Source organism: Haliotis rufescens, unplaced genomic scaffold, assembly GCF_023055435.1.
Source record: "Haliotis rufescens isolate VD_foot unplaced genomic scaffold, xgHalRufe1.0.p SCAF_7, whole genome shotgun sequence".
NCBI classification, from domain to species: domain Eukaryota; kingdom Metazoa; phylum Mollusca; class Gastropoda; order Lepetellida; family Haliotidae; genus Haliotis; species Haliotis rufescens.
In genome coordinates this window covers 29,566,629-29,580,825 of record NW_025964361.1, presented here as the reverse complement: position 1 = coordinate 29,580,825, position 14,197 = coordinate 29,566,629, and the positions used below count along the sequence as shown (strand labels likewise).

General features: G+C 43.9%; 1 protein-coding gene across 9 annotated transcripts in view; it reads left to right on the top strand.

The window, feature by feature from the left end:
• The window catches only part of LOC124148123 (nascent polypeptide-associated complex subunit alpha, muscle-specific form-like), a 65,898-nt gene extending 53,033 nt beyond the window's left edge, over window positions 1-12,865 (top strand). For 6 of the 9 annotated variants that reach the window (XM_046519068.2, XM_046519070.2, XM_048387398.1 and 3 more), the window contains 8 exons: window positions 1,296-1,426; window positions 2,506-2,578; window positions 3,608-3,777; window positions 4,666-4,780; window positions 4,939-5,093; window positions 6,103-8,804; window positions 10,197-10,305; window positions 10,711-12,865. In XM_046519068.2, the coding sequence (XP_046375024.2) occupies window positions 1,296-1,426; window positions 2,506-2,578; window positions 3,608-3,777; window positions 4,666-4,780; window positions 4,939-5,093; window positions 6,103-8,804; window positions 10,197-10,305; window positions 10,711-10,818 (3,563 nt within the window). In that variant the 3' untranslated portion in view covers window positions 10,819-12,865. The remainder of the gene's footprint in view (window positions 1-1,295; window positions 1,427-2,505; window positions 2,579-3,607; window positions 3,778-4,665; window positions 4,781-4,938; window positions 5,094-6,102; window positions 8,805-10,196; window positions 10,306-10,710) is intronic. The other 3 variants (XR_007218939.1, XR_007218938.1, XM_048387399.1) reach the window with 3 other exon arrangements.
• Window positions 12,866-14,197: the final 1,332 nt, after the last annotated feature.

The window sequence follows — 14,197 nt, the reverse complement described above, 5'->3', positions numbered from 1 at the left end:
AAATTTGGGAGAGCCAGGATGGGTCTTTGGGATGGTTCCCTGGGTGCTATGTAGAGGAGAGTAATACAGGTGGGTTATCAGGATGGGTCACAGTTTGGGGAGAACCTGGTGGGTCACAGTTTGAGGAGAGCCAGGATGGGTCTTTGGGATGGTTCCCTGGGTGCTATGTAGAGGAGAGTAATACAGGTGGGTCATCGGGATGGGTCACAGTTTGGGGAGAGCCTGGATGGGTCTTTGGGGTGGTACCCTGGGTGCTATGTAGAGGAGAGTAATACAGGTGGGTCATCGGGATGGGTCACAGTTTGGGGAGAGCCTGGATGGGTCTTTGGGGTGGTTCCCTGGGTGCTATGTAGAGGAGAGTAAGACAGGTGGGTCATCGGTGTCGGTCACAGTTTGAGGAGAGCCAGGATGGGTCTTTGGGATGGTTCCCTGGGTGCTATGTAGAGGAGAGTAATACAGGTGGGTCATCGGGATGGGTTACAGTTTAGGGAGAGCCTGGATGGGTCTTTGGGGTGGTTCCCTGGGTGCTATGTAGAGGAGAGTAAGACAGGTGGGTCATCGGTGTCGGTCACAGTTTGAGGAGAGCCAGGATGGGTCTTTGGGATGGTTCCCTGGGTGCTATGTAGAGGAGAGTAATACAGGTGGGTCATCGGGATGGGTCACAGTTTGGGGAGAGCCTGGATGGGTCTTTGGGGTGGTTCCCTGGGTGCTATGTAGAGGAGAGTAAGACAGGTGGGTCATCGGTGTCGGTCACAGTTTGGGGAGAGCCAGGATGGGTCTTTGGGGTGGTACCCTGGGTGCTATGTAGAGGAGAGTAAGACAGGTGGGTCACAGTTTGGGGAGAGCCAGGATGGGTCACAGTTTGGGGAGAGCCAGGATGGGTCTTTAGGGTGGTTCCCTGGGTGCTATGTAGAGGAGAGTAAGACAGGTGGGTCATCAGGGTGGATCAGATGATAAAGATGATGTCAATGTCATGATGTGAGGTGAAATAGGGTTTAATGTTGCGTCAAAGATTATAGCACTTATGTAGCGACGTGCATGCAGGTGTGTGTGTGTGTGGCTGTGTGTGGCTGTGTGTGGCTGCTTGTACTAGTCCGGGCTAATACCTTTTTTATAGTGCTATATATCTCTGTTAGACAGAGTAAACTGACTCTGAGCTGACCAGTCCTTGTTTTAGGCGGAGGTGGTCAATGTCATGAGTTGTATGGTGACAGTAATGTCATGAGTTGTAAGGTGACAGTAATGTCATGAGTTGTAAGGTGACAGTAATGAGTTGTCTATGATCTTCTCTAAAGCTGGAGATGGAGAAGAAGGGCCACAGACCAAGAGGTCCCGAGTCAGCTCCTTCATGCTGAAGAAGCGGGAACGCAACCGGAAGAAGTCCGCAACAGCTGTGTCCCCCTATTGCCAGTCCCCTGATTATCCCGTGAGTAACATCGTTAACATCAGAAAATATTATCCTTGTCACTGATTGGTTGATCAAGGTCATGAGTTTCACTCCTGACTTTCTGTGTCCACCACTGTGGGCCCACTTGGACAGTTTGTTCCAAAAAGGGCACAGAGAAATGAATGTACATCTATTTAACAGGCTTGCCACACATTCCAACATATCATGCCCACAAAGCTGGAATAATGACTTTCTTGATCATGTCTCGTAGGCCCAGTGCTAGGTGCTGTACAAAACAACCCTAGCGCTCATAACTCTATGTTAAGGTATGCGAGTTACGATCTCTTTGTACAACGGTACCCTGGACCAGCAAACAATGTTTGAAAACCATCGTTTCCAGAGGGGAAACCAAATGTAGTGTGTTGTAGGCAGTAAATTATCTGAGAGAGAATTTTACAAATGCAGGAATTGCCCATGGGAGTAGTGTGGATTTCATTACATTCATATGTTCATAGAATTATTTATTTAAGCCTAATGTATTCATTCTGCAACAGGTAAGCAATGACTTCTTGTCCCCCGTATTTGACCTTCACATTCAAGTTTCAAATGAGAGTAGCCTGATGTCCAAGATGTCCAGTTCTGACCCTTCACAAATGTTGTTGATCCTAGATGTTTTCCCTGTCTTATTGCCTCCATGCACAGAAGAGGCTTTTCCAGACTTACTGTCTCCATGAACAGGCTTTCCCAGACTTACTGTCTCCATGCACAGAACAGGCTTTCCCAGACTTATTGTCTCCAAGAACAGGCTTTCCCAGACTTATTGTCCCCATGCACAGAACAGGCTTTCCCAGACTTATTGTCTCCAAGAACAGGCTTTCCCAGACTTATTGTCCCCATGCACAGAACAGGCTTTCCCAGACTTATTGTCTCCAAGAACAGGCTTTCCCAGACTTATTGTCTCCAAGAACAGGCTTTTCCAGACTTATTGTCTCCAAGAACAGGCTTTCCCAGTCTTATTGCCCCCATGAACAGGCTTTCCCGGACTTATTGTCTCGATGCACAGGCTGAAAGCACCTTCCTGACTGATCCTCCCTAGTCTTTGTGTCTCTCTATTGCAGGTGCCCCCTCTGTATGCTAGCACCTCAGCTCTGCCCAGCCTCAACTCAGCTGATATTAGATGGTTTAATGATGGTGAGATATTTTTTCTGTGTAAAAGTATTGCTTGCTGTGCTGATAAATATAGAGGGAGAATGTTTATTTATGCAAATTTTGTCACCAGAATCTGTTTAAAAGAATTCAAACAAAAAGTCAAATTTCTCGTTTTTGACATTAAAGACATTGAGATGGAGATCAGTAGGTCATGATGGCTGCTAAATTTTAATTTTTACTTTACATTTATGGCATATATTATTGTGTTATTGATGACTTTACAGGTAAGTTTGTTTTGTCTTGCCTTTATTATACATATCGGGTTAAACTTTTAAAAAATGAGATAGAGCCGCTGCCCAGGGAGGGGAGGTCAGTGGTTTGAGCGTCATACCAACAGACGTTAAAAGATGGTACAGTACTTGTTGTTGCCCTGCCTGGCACTCAGCATTTAGCACATTAATCTAAGAGTCAGTATACTGTGTCTGATTGGGATATCCATGTTAAACTGCGGCATGGTATCTCAGTGGGCTGGCACTATAAAACTGGCATTAATCTGGAAACAACCAGTCACACACACACACACACACGTGCATGCATGTCGCTGTATAAGTGCAATAATCTTGAATAGGACATTAAACCTGATTTCACCTCACTTAAAAATAAACCCACCATTATTAGGGCTTTTATTTGTTAGTTGGTCTTATGAAATATTTGGCTCAAAATTCAATATATGAACATGTATGATATTTTATTGTTTCTTCTCTAGTCAACAGATCACTAAGAAAATAATGTTTTAAACATGTTAGTCATGCAGTCCTATGATTTTGGAAAACCTCTCAGTAGACAAATACTAACAGGATCGGGTGGTCAGGCTTGCTGACTTGGTTGATGCATGTCATCGATTCCAATTGCGTGGATCAATGCTCATGATGTCAATCACTGGATTGTCTGGTCCAGACTCGATTATTTTACAGACTGCCGTCATATATCTGGAAAATTGCTGAGGGCGGCGTTAAACAACAAACAACAACTAAATATGAGAAGACGTTAAGGCGTTGGCTTCTGTTTCAGGGAGGCTGTACCGAGCACTGTTTGCCTACCAGGGGTCCTCCAAGGGAGAGCTCTCCATACAGGAAGGGGACATCCTGCGAGCATGGGAGAAGGACCGCAATGGGTGGATGCATGGAAGGAAGGAAGCTGACAGGGAGGAAGGGTGGTTCCCAGCCGTCTATGTTGACGAGGTCAGTCACTACATCCTCTGTTGGGAAGTTATGTATTGGAATTGGCGTTTTCTTCGGCACATACTCTAAGTGTCATAGGTTGCTATTAACATGTCAGATATTATTAGGATTAAAAAAACAGCTATGTTTCTTATGAAATTTGTTCTTGTCTAAATGTTGCTGTGTTTTGAAAGATAATGTTGATAAAGCTATAACCATTGCTGGTGTGGTTTGTTATTTATGTAAGCTTCATTCGTTCAAGGTCAAAATAATTTTGTTTGTGTCAATATTGTTTATGTGTCATAGGCAGAAAGGCTAAGATTGGTCAGTTTATTCGGCCCTAATGCTTACCTGGTTTGTATGAGCACTTGTAATATGATCACATTGAAGTGTTCAGGTATAACAGCCATATCTTCACCAGTTACACTGGTATATAAGGCTAAAAAAAATAATAGTCTTGGTTCTTAGGCACCGCCCGTATCATCATAAAGTTTGCTGCACGTTTCGTTTTTTATTTCAATTTTTAAAAAGATATATAAAAAATCCTTAGATATTCCAAGTCCAACTTGTATTCCAGTATTTTACCGTATCATCATAAAGTTTGCTGCACGTTTCGTTTTTTATTTCAATTTTTAAAAAGATATATAAAAAATCCTTAGATATTCCAAGTCCAACTTGTATTCCAGTATTTTACTCATCAAGGAATACATTTATGTAGGGAGGCCCTTTCCCAGGTTGATTGTGCACAATTGTTTTATTGATTACACAACTGTTTATTGGTTACATACTAATTTGTACAACAAAAAAAAGACACCGCCCGCCAGCACTATATTTTCAAAAACCATTGCTTGAGAACCAATTCTTTTATTTTTTTAAGCCTAAACATGCAATAAATTCCTTGTCTCACAGATTCCGTCTGACACGGCCTCCATATCAGGGGAGAGCACTCATTCCTGTCCCATCACCTATGATCAGCTGGCGCCTAACAAAACCAGGGCATCGGATCAGGAGTGGCTTGGAATAGGTTTGTTCACTTTATGACATGAATATCCTCGTCATGCTAACATTACTCTGGGTGGAACATTTTGAGGAAATTGGTCATTCAGTCTTTAGAAGCTTCAGGTTTGTTCATTACGATTAGAGATATTTGTTTGAAATTTGATTACATATATCTGCTTTTAGAACATCGTGCCCTTCATCCCTACCCCGGCTACTCTGAGACAGATCTGACCTTCGACATTGGCGACATCGTCATCATCTATGAGACGCTGGACAATGGCTGGTGGTTGGGAAGTCGCGGGGAGGAGGTTGGATGGCTGCCTGGGTCCTACCTCGAGGTCAGTAGGGGTCAAGCTGTGGATGACCACACTCACATGTGTAGGCAATAATAGGCTGTGACATGCAGGGCCCACTTGCACAAAGCGATCTTAGCGCTACGACTATTGTAAGTTACGATCATCTTAGTGCTAAGATCGCTTTGTGCAAATGGGTCCAGAACTGATTCATGTGGAATCTTATGGATTATCATGTTTACCTATTGTAAAACAACAGGGAGTGTGTGCTGTAATCTGATTGTTTGAAAATGTTGGCAAATTGTATTGGATAAGACTCTTTACTATTGATAACTTTCTTGATGCATATATTTTTTTCTCAATCACAAATTTGACCAAAAAAACCATACCAATTGGTTGTCAAAATAGATACCACACTAATGCAATAGTAAGTTTCATCAATATCTATAAGAACAATTTAGATTTTCTTTTGTCCATACTCTGCAAGACGGGTGGTGTCAATTTTCTTGGAAACATATAACGTCATCCACTGTCTTCCAATATATAAATGAATTTGAATGTTTAAATAACAATACGTTACTATTCTCTATACATTGGTAACGATACGATGCATATCTTGATACTCGTTACGATACGATACTCTTCTCGAAACAATGGTCATGTATGTTGACACTAGTTATGATACAATAAACGATATGGTATTCTTCTCGATAGACTGGTCATGATACGATACATATCTCAATACACTTTTCACAATGTGATACATATCTCAATGCACTGGTCACGATATGATACATATCTCGATGCACTGGTCATAACATGATACATAAGTCAATACACTGGTCAGCTTTTTCAATCCCATCTATAACATCAAGTTATAAACAGCAGTCAGCTTGTATAGCAAGATGGGGTTATTGTCTCGTTAAATAAGAACAAGACATATGTATTTTGTATTGTCATAATCACCCTTATGAATCATCATGATCCTAAACTGAAACAAGCCATTACATAGAAGATCTTATACAAGCCCCTCACGTTTGCCTGTGTATTTCAGATATTGGACACCAGCAGAGATGACGACAGTAAATCAGACGTGTCTAGCGTCCTTAGCTCAGCAGAAGACCGGAGTAGAATGATGGAGGAGGACATATCTGACATCACCAGCAACAACAGCATCAACTCCACCTTCAACTCAACCTTCGGTGATCCGAAACCGAAGCCCGCTCGGAGAGCTCCACCCCCACCAAAACCAAAACCACTTAAACCGCTCAAAATACCTGATCGCCAACACAACCTCCAGACAACCTCCAGCTTCAAGAGTGAACTCCACAATGTCCTGCTGAATACTCAAGGAAAGGATCAAGCCAATCACAACAATAAGAGACTCAGTCCAGGCTTGATGGAAACACCTTCTAACCCCAGGCCTAAAAGACCAGCACCCGCTCCTCCTAAGCGTAATAACAGTCAAAAGTCTCCTGTCACAAGTCAGCCAGGTTCTCCTATGCAGGAACTGGTACCCACAACTGTTGCCACATCCTCAGCAGCTCCTTCAGAGTCTAAGCTCAAACCAGGAGAGAAACCAGTTTTACCCAGAAGGTTTGCCAAGCCTAAAGTGATCCGGATACCCCGGCAGTCCTCACGACTTCAAAACCTGGCAATAAACTCTCGACCATCGACTCGTCCTGCTCCCCCAAGGCCACCACCTCCCAAGATTAATGTGCGTGGTAACACTGCTGGCAAAGTGCAATCATCTAACAGTATTTCAGGAAAATACCTCAAAAAGACAGATACCGATCTTAGTAGGTCCCCATCTAATTCTGTGAATATTACAAAGAGTGAGAACAGCCTTCAAACAGCTGGTATCCATCCAGGTGATCATACTCAGCACCTGACCCCAAGGAAGGTTCCACCTGTAGTGCTGCCTCCCAAGGCTATGAGTCACGTGCGCAGCCCTTCAATAGACAGGCCAGTATCATGCCCAGGAGAAATGGTGCCAAACAAACCAGCACAAACTGTTCCGAAACCGAGTCCTCGAGAAAAAACACCAGAGAGAGCCCAACTGTCTGGTAGGAGCCCTCATGATCAGTCCCTAGTGCCAACCATTAATACTCGGCCAGAGGAAACTCCTAGTGCTATGTCGGACTCCAGATCTACTGCTAGTCCTACGGAGGATGGATATTCTGTACCCTTCCCAGGCAGTCCTGTGTATCAGGTGGAAACAGGGCCTTCCCTTTCACCCCCTGTTGTTGATTCCCCACTTATCCCAGTTTCACCCCCAGTACAAAGACCCATGGATGATGCACCTATATACCAAGTGATTAATAAGGAGGCAAAGAATAAAGCACCTGCTGTCCAGGCAGTGGAGGAAACAGTGGAAGAAGCTTCTTCTGTTCCAACTGTACCTGAGCAAGATAAGGGTGGAGAGGCACCTGCTCACATTGTATCCACAGATCCAGAGGACAAAGACTCAGAGGACAAAGACTTGGATGCAGATAAAGTTATCAGTCCTCTTTCATCTACATCACCAACTGATAAATCAGATCCTGGTACAGATAAGGTTATTGACAGTTCTGTTTTAAGTCCAGCCACATATGACTCCAATCCTGGTTCAGATAAGGTTATTATTGCCAGTCCTGTTTTAAGTCCACCCACAAATAACTTGGATCATAATAATGACATGGATAAGGATCCAATCAACAGTCTCCTTGCCAAGAAACCTGCTCCTCAAAAACCGCAGAGAATTCCCCCTCCGACACTTCCAAAACCCAAAATAATCAGCCCACCAACAGCGATAGATGTTCCCCCTGAAGGGGTGAGTGGTAGGGTGTCTCATATCATCAAGGAGATTGATAAGTTTTCTTCTCACAAAGACATGTCAGTTCCTCCACCAGTGGCATCAGATTCTTGTAGTCCTGAAGTGCAGACAAGACAGCAACATCCAGAAACCTTATCTGCGTCCGCTGTTGCCAGTGATAGTGTGAATGTGAGTCCTGTGTGTGATGAAAGTGATACAGGTCAAAGTGGAAGCAGCCTTGAAGAGGTTGCGGCCAATCCAGAACCTGACCGTGAGGAACACCAGCATGCTCATGATGGACAGAGTACAAATATTCCTGAGATTGGTGGAGAGAATTGTGATACCCCTCTGACAAATGGTGACATGAGTGATGATTCTGATGGTGATTCTAACTCTGGTAATATCATCTTGGGACAAGATATTGGTGAGAGTGATGACCAAGAACTAGACACAAAAACAGGTGCTAATGGAGAAGTTGATGATGTGGACTCAGCTGAGGACAATCCTCTACAATCGGTAGATGCTGCTCCTGAACCAGACCTTGTCAGTGATTTGTCAGAACCCTACAATAGCCAGCTGGAGCTCATACAACCCATCAGTGGTGATACAGAGCCTTCTGCTGACCACATCGAGCCTTCTAATGGTCTGCCAGAACCTCCACCTGCTCAAACGGAACCTCTGGATAGTGATCCGGAACTGTCTGATGACTGTTCTTCTGAACCATCAGCACCTTCTAATGGTCTTCCAGAAGTTCCAAATGGTCAGTCAGAGGACTCCCCTGAAGAGTCTGTGAATACCAGCATGGATGATCAGCCTCCAGTGCCAGTGCCAGAAAAACCAACCCCTCCTGTTAAGAAGCCACGTTCACCCAGGAAGGAACGGTCTCCAGTTCCTCCTGCAAGACCACCGCCTCCCAAATCCCCACCATCCAAAACCCAGAGGCTGGTGAACCTAGATGGAGAGTAAGTGTAGTTGTTGTCTCCATATGTTCATTGGTGTCCTGTTAACTGAAACTACTTAAGGCCACACTTAAAATATATTGTTTGTTTCATGGGCTCACCACCCCTACTGAAAAGCAGCTGGAAAAGAAATAAATGAAACATAAAAATATTTATTTTTATTATGTCTCCTGCTAGTAATATGCACCCTCTTATACAATATAAAATGTTATATATAAATTCCATGTCTACATCAGTGATTCGAGAAGCCAGTTACGGTTTTAACTCAATGCTTAAATGACTTTTATATAAAAAATAAATGACTGACATAGCTATTTATTTTAATTTTATTTTAACCGACCTTGTGTGGAAAAGCTGGAATAAATCTGTGAAACATAAAATTAAAAAGGTGTGGTCTAAGTAGGTAAAATTGCAATCTTTGCAAGTTTGATTCAAGTAGAAAAGATTACTTTCCTGCTAATTTTATGATATGTGTCAACCTAACAGGTTTTGAATACCCTAATTACATGGAGACATGTCTCGGTTTCACACAGGGTACCAGTTACAACACCTGGAACTAAACCTCAGATTGTATTTCAGTGTCCTTGTGCCCTGTTGGTCTGTTAATGATAGGACACCACTGTCACTTAATAGTCCAGACATCCTTGGGGATTCTGAGCTAGATTTGGTCACCAGCAGCCTATGCTTGTCATACACATTGGTTAAGTCGATCAGGTTCGGTGACTTTATTAGTAGTGTGTCAACATGCCACTAAGGCATGGCCCGTTGCTCATAATACCAGTCACTGGTTTGTCTATAGACTAACACTTAGTCAATGAAAATATTTCTTTAAAATAATTTTTCTTTTTCTTTTCTTCAAAAGAATCTTTCGTCTTCTGCTGTTTTCATAGTGGAATCAAGGAAACTAGACTTGGTTTAGTTTGATCTAGACTTGCCTAGGCGTTTAGTAAAAAAATATTATGTATATATTTATATAAATTCCACAGGCGCAGAACTAGTTTGTCTAGTCCAGACTCAATTGTTTACAGGCTGCCATCTTACACCAAACAAATCATGTTCCAGCAATGTCAGAATCGTACAATGGAAGGGGTTTTGTTGCTTTTATTTATCTATTCTTAATTTATTTCACTTAATGTGATTTAAAAGTACTACCATGTTTTGATATAGCATGTCTTCCAAACTAATATCCATAATATTCTTTTGCTCCTGAGGGGCGGTCGGGTAGCCTAGTGGTTAAAGTGTTCTCTCATCATGCCGATGACACAGGTTCGTTTCCCCACATGGGTACAGTGTATGAAGCTCATTTCTGGTGTCCCCTGCTGTGATATTGCTGGAATATTGCTAAAGGTTGCGTAAAACCATACTCACTTACTCACTCACTTTTGCTCCTGACAGGGGTGCCAATAAGAAGAAGACCCTGCGAAGAGCAGTGAAGAGCCATGTGCCTGAGGGCAAGGGGGAGCTAAGTTTTGAAGAAGGAAGTTTTATCAAGGAAATGAGCAAAGTAAGTTATACAAGAAAACCTTTGGACTAGTGGCTAAGGTTGCGGACTTGGATGTTCCAGTGACCTGAAGTGCTGTAGTGAACTGTGTTCGTCTTATCAGAGTCCACTGATTATAGATATTCAATCTATAAATAACAACAATCAAAGGACTGAATTCTTTGGCTGTGGTCAATTTGAGTGCAAGGTTAAACATTCAATCACTTTGACATCATTGCATTGCAACTTTACATGCCCTTTCTTTTCATTTGTGGAGTGGTATGTGAATTTTGGTATATTCCTAAAAGATGCGACTTAGTCAAAAAGAAAGTCTGTTCGGTTAGTTTTAACCAATTTCAAATATAATATGTAAATGTACTTATTGATCAACCTTTGCAAATAATGTTATGTCTTGCACTGTAATTGCAGGCCATAGGTCGGCCAGGCTGGTGTATTGGGATGTTAGCAGATGGTACAACCGGCCTGTACCCCCAGAGTCATGTAGAGGATGCCTCCCATCGACAGTCCATCGCGTAGACAGGTCTGATGAACGGTCCATCGTGTAGACAGGTCTGCTGAACGGTCCATCGTGTAGACATGTCTGCTGAACGGTCCATCGCGGAACAGGTCTGCTGAACGGTCTATGGTGTAGACAGGTCTGCTGAACGGTCCATCGTGTAGACAGGTCTGCTGGACGGTCCATCGTGTAGACAGGTCTGCTGGACGGTTCATCGCTTAGACAGGTCTGCTGAACGGTCCATCGCTTAGACAGGTCTGCTGAACGGTCCATCGCGTAGACAGGTCTGCTGAACGGTCCATCGCGTAGACAGGTCTGCTGAACGGTCCATCGCGTAGACAGGTCTGCTGAACGGTCCATCGCGTAGACAGGTCTGCTGAACGGTCCATCGCGTAGACAGGTCTGCTGAACGGTCCATCGCGTAGACAGGTGTGCTGAACGGTCCATCACTAAGACAGGTCTGCTGAACGGTCCATCGCGTAGACAGATCTGCTGAACGGTCCATCGTGTTGACAGGTCTGCTGAACGGTCCATCGCTTAGACAGGTCTGCTGAACGGTCCATCGCATAGACAGGTCTGCTGAACGGTCCATCGTGTAGACAGGTCTGCTGAACGGTCCATCGTGTAGACAGGTCTGCTGAACGGTCCATCGCTTAGACAGGTCTGCTGAACGGTCCATCGCTTAGACAGGTCTGCTGAACGGTCCATCGCGTAGACAGGTCTGCTGAACGGTCCATCGTGTAGACAGGTCTGCTGAACGGTCCATCGTGTAGACAGGTCTGCTGAACGGTCCATCGTGTAGACAGGTCTGCTGAACGGTCCATCGTGTAGACAGGTCTGCTGAACGGTCCATCGCTTAGACATGTCTGCTGAACGGTCCATCGTGTAGACAGGTCTGCTGAACGGTCCATCGTGTAGACAGGTCTGCTGAACGGTCCATCGTGTAGACAGGTCTGCTGAACGGTCCATCGTGTAGACAGGTCTGCTGAACGGTCCATCGCTTAGACAGGTCTGCTGAACGGTCCATCGCTTAGACAGGTCTGCTGAACGGTCCATCGTGTAGACAGGTCTGCTGAACGGTCCATCGTGTAAACAGGTGTACTAAATGATCCATTGTGCAGACAGGTGTACTAAATGGTTCATCTTGTAGACAGGTGTACTTAATGGTCCATCATATAGACAGGTGTACTTAATGGTCCATCATATAGACAGGTTTGCTGAACGGTCCATCGTGTAGATGTGCGTACTGAATGGCCCATTGTGTGAACGTGTACTGAACGGTACATCGTATACACGTCTGCTGATCGGTCCATCGTATAGACAGGTCTGCTGAACGGTCCATCATGTACATGTTAGTACTAAATGGTTCATCGTGTAGACAGGTGTACTAAATGGTTCATCGTGTAGACAGGTGTACTAAATGGTCCATCATATAGACAGGTCTGCTGAACGGTCCATCGTGTAGACGTGTGTACTGAATGGCCCATTGTGTGAACGTGTACTGAACGGTCCATGGTATACACGTCTGCTGTCAAATCTTTCAGCTTGACTTTCACTGTACAATTTATCATAACATGGAACCCGAGACTCTACTGGAAGCAATGTGTGACCTGATATATACTCATGTCTGTTCTAGAGTGGTATCGCCGAGACTGATGTTAGAATACATGTATGTGTATGACTGGTGCTGTAAATGGAGGGTGTTAACATTTAGCATATCCAGGTTCCTGGAAGAAATACCGTATTCACTAAAATCAGCACACTGTGCGTTTTGAAAACTGACAAAGGGGGCACGTAATAAAACCATCCACAAGGTAAATATGTTTTCAGAAATTGTGCGGTAGCGAGTTCAAATGTGGATGAACTAAAATGTTTTCAATAATAATTCTAATGCTATTATATGCCCCTTTTACACAACTGTTTTCTATTACATACACAAGATGTCAGTGAAGATCCGGGGTAGAATAGGTCTTCAGCAACCCATGCTATGCTTGTCGTAAGAGGCGACTATCAGGATCGGGCGGTCAGGCTCGCTGACTTGGTTGATGCATGTCATCAATCCCAATTGCCTGGATCGATGCTCATGATGTCAATCACTGGATTGTCTGGTCCAGACTCGATTATTTACAGACCGCCGTCATATAGCTTGAATATTGCTGAGTCCGGCGTTAAACAAACCAACCAACCAACCAACCAACCAACATACACAAGAAAATATGTAAAGCTTCGTTCTTATACAGGGGCACTTACTTATGAGTCATTACAAATGATCTGGAATGTCAGGGTGTGCTTATTGGAGCAGTGTGTGAAGTCACAATAGTTTGTAGCAATGACTGCTATTCACAGAGTGGACTTCAACGAGGGTGTGGTAGTTGGGCCTATCATGTGATCTTGCTGATCGGGTCATTATACCACATGGCAAGGCATGGCGAGTTGCTCACAATATCAGTCACTGGTTTGTCTAGTTCAGACCCAATTATTTATAGGCTGCTGTCATATGTTTGGAACAAATAAAAAGTTAAAGGTAAATTTCTGTAAACAAGAAAATAATTTGGTCTGGCCTTGTATGACATCATAGTTTTGTTTGTTTGTTCGTTGTTTGATGCTGCACTCAGCAATATTCCAGCTATATAACGGCGGTCTGTAAATAATAGAGTCTGGACCAGACAATCCAGTGATGGACATCATGAGCATCGATCCACGTAATTGGGAACGATGACATGCATCAACCAAGTCAGCGAGCCTGACCACCCGATCCTGATAGTCGCCTCTTACGACAAGCATAGTTGCCTTTTATGGCATGCATGGTTGCTGAAGACCAATTCTACCCCGGATCTTCACGGGTCGGCCTTGTAGTACACAACGTGGATAGGTGATTATGTATAAAATCATTTTATTTTTCTTGTAAGCAGTAACCACAAGCTTCCCGACCACAAAGACACATTTTCCCAGATTATAGATTACACACTGTCTACATTTCTGGAACTATGACGAGCATCAGTTAGATGTTTGTTGATGGCGCTGGTAGCCTTGAATGTGAGCCTATGATTGTGGATTTGAATCCCGGTTCACCCTGTTTATGTTTCTTGGTTTGTCAGCACCATACTTGTGCTCATGGGTTTCCCCAGTCTGGTAAACGTTACAGATTTGCGTCGACCCGTGCAGATCCGGGGTAGAATAGGTCTTCAGCAACCCATGCATACCGTGAAAGGCAACTATGCTTGTCGTAAGAGGCGACTAACGGGATCAGGTGGTCAGGCTTGCTGACTTGGTTGAAGCATGTCATCGTATCCCAATTGCGGGAATGATGTTCATGATGTCAATCACTGGATTGTCCGGTCCAGACTCGATTATTTACAGACCGCCGTCATATAGCTGGAATATTGCTGAGTGCAGCGT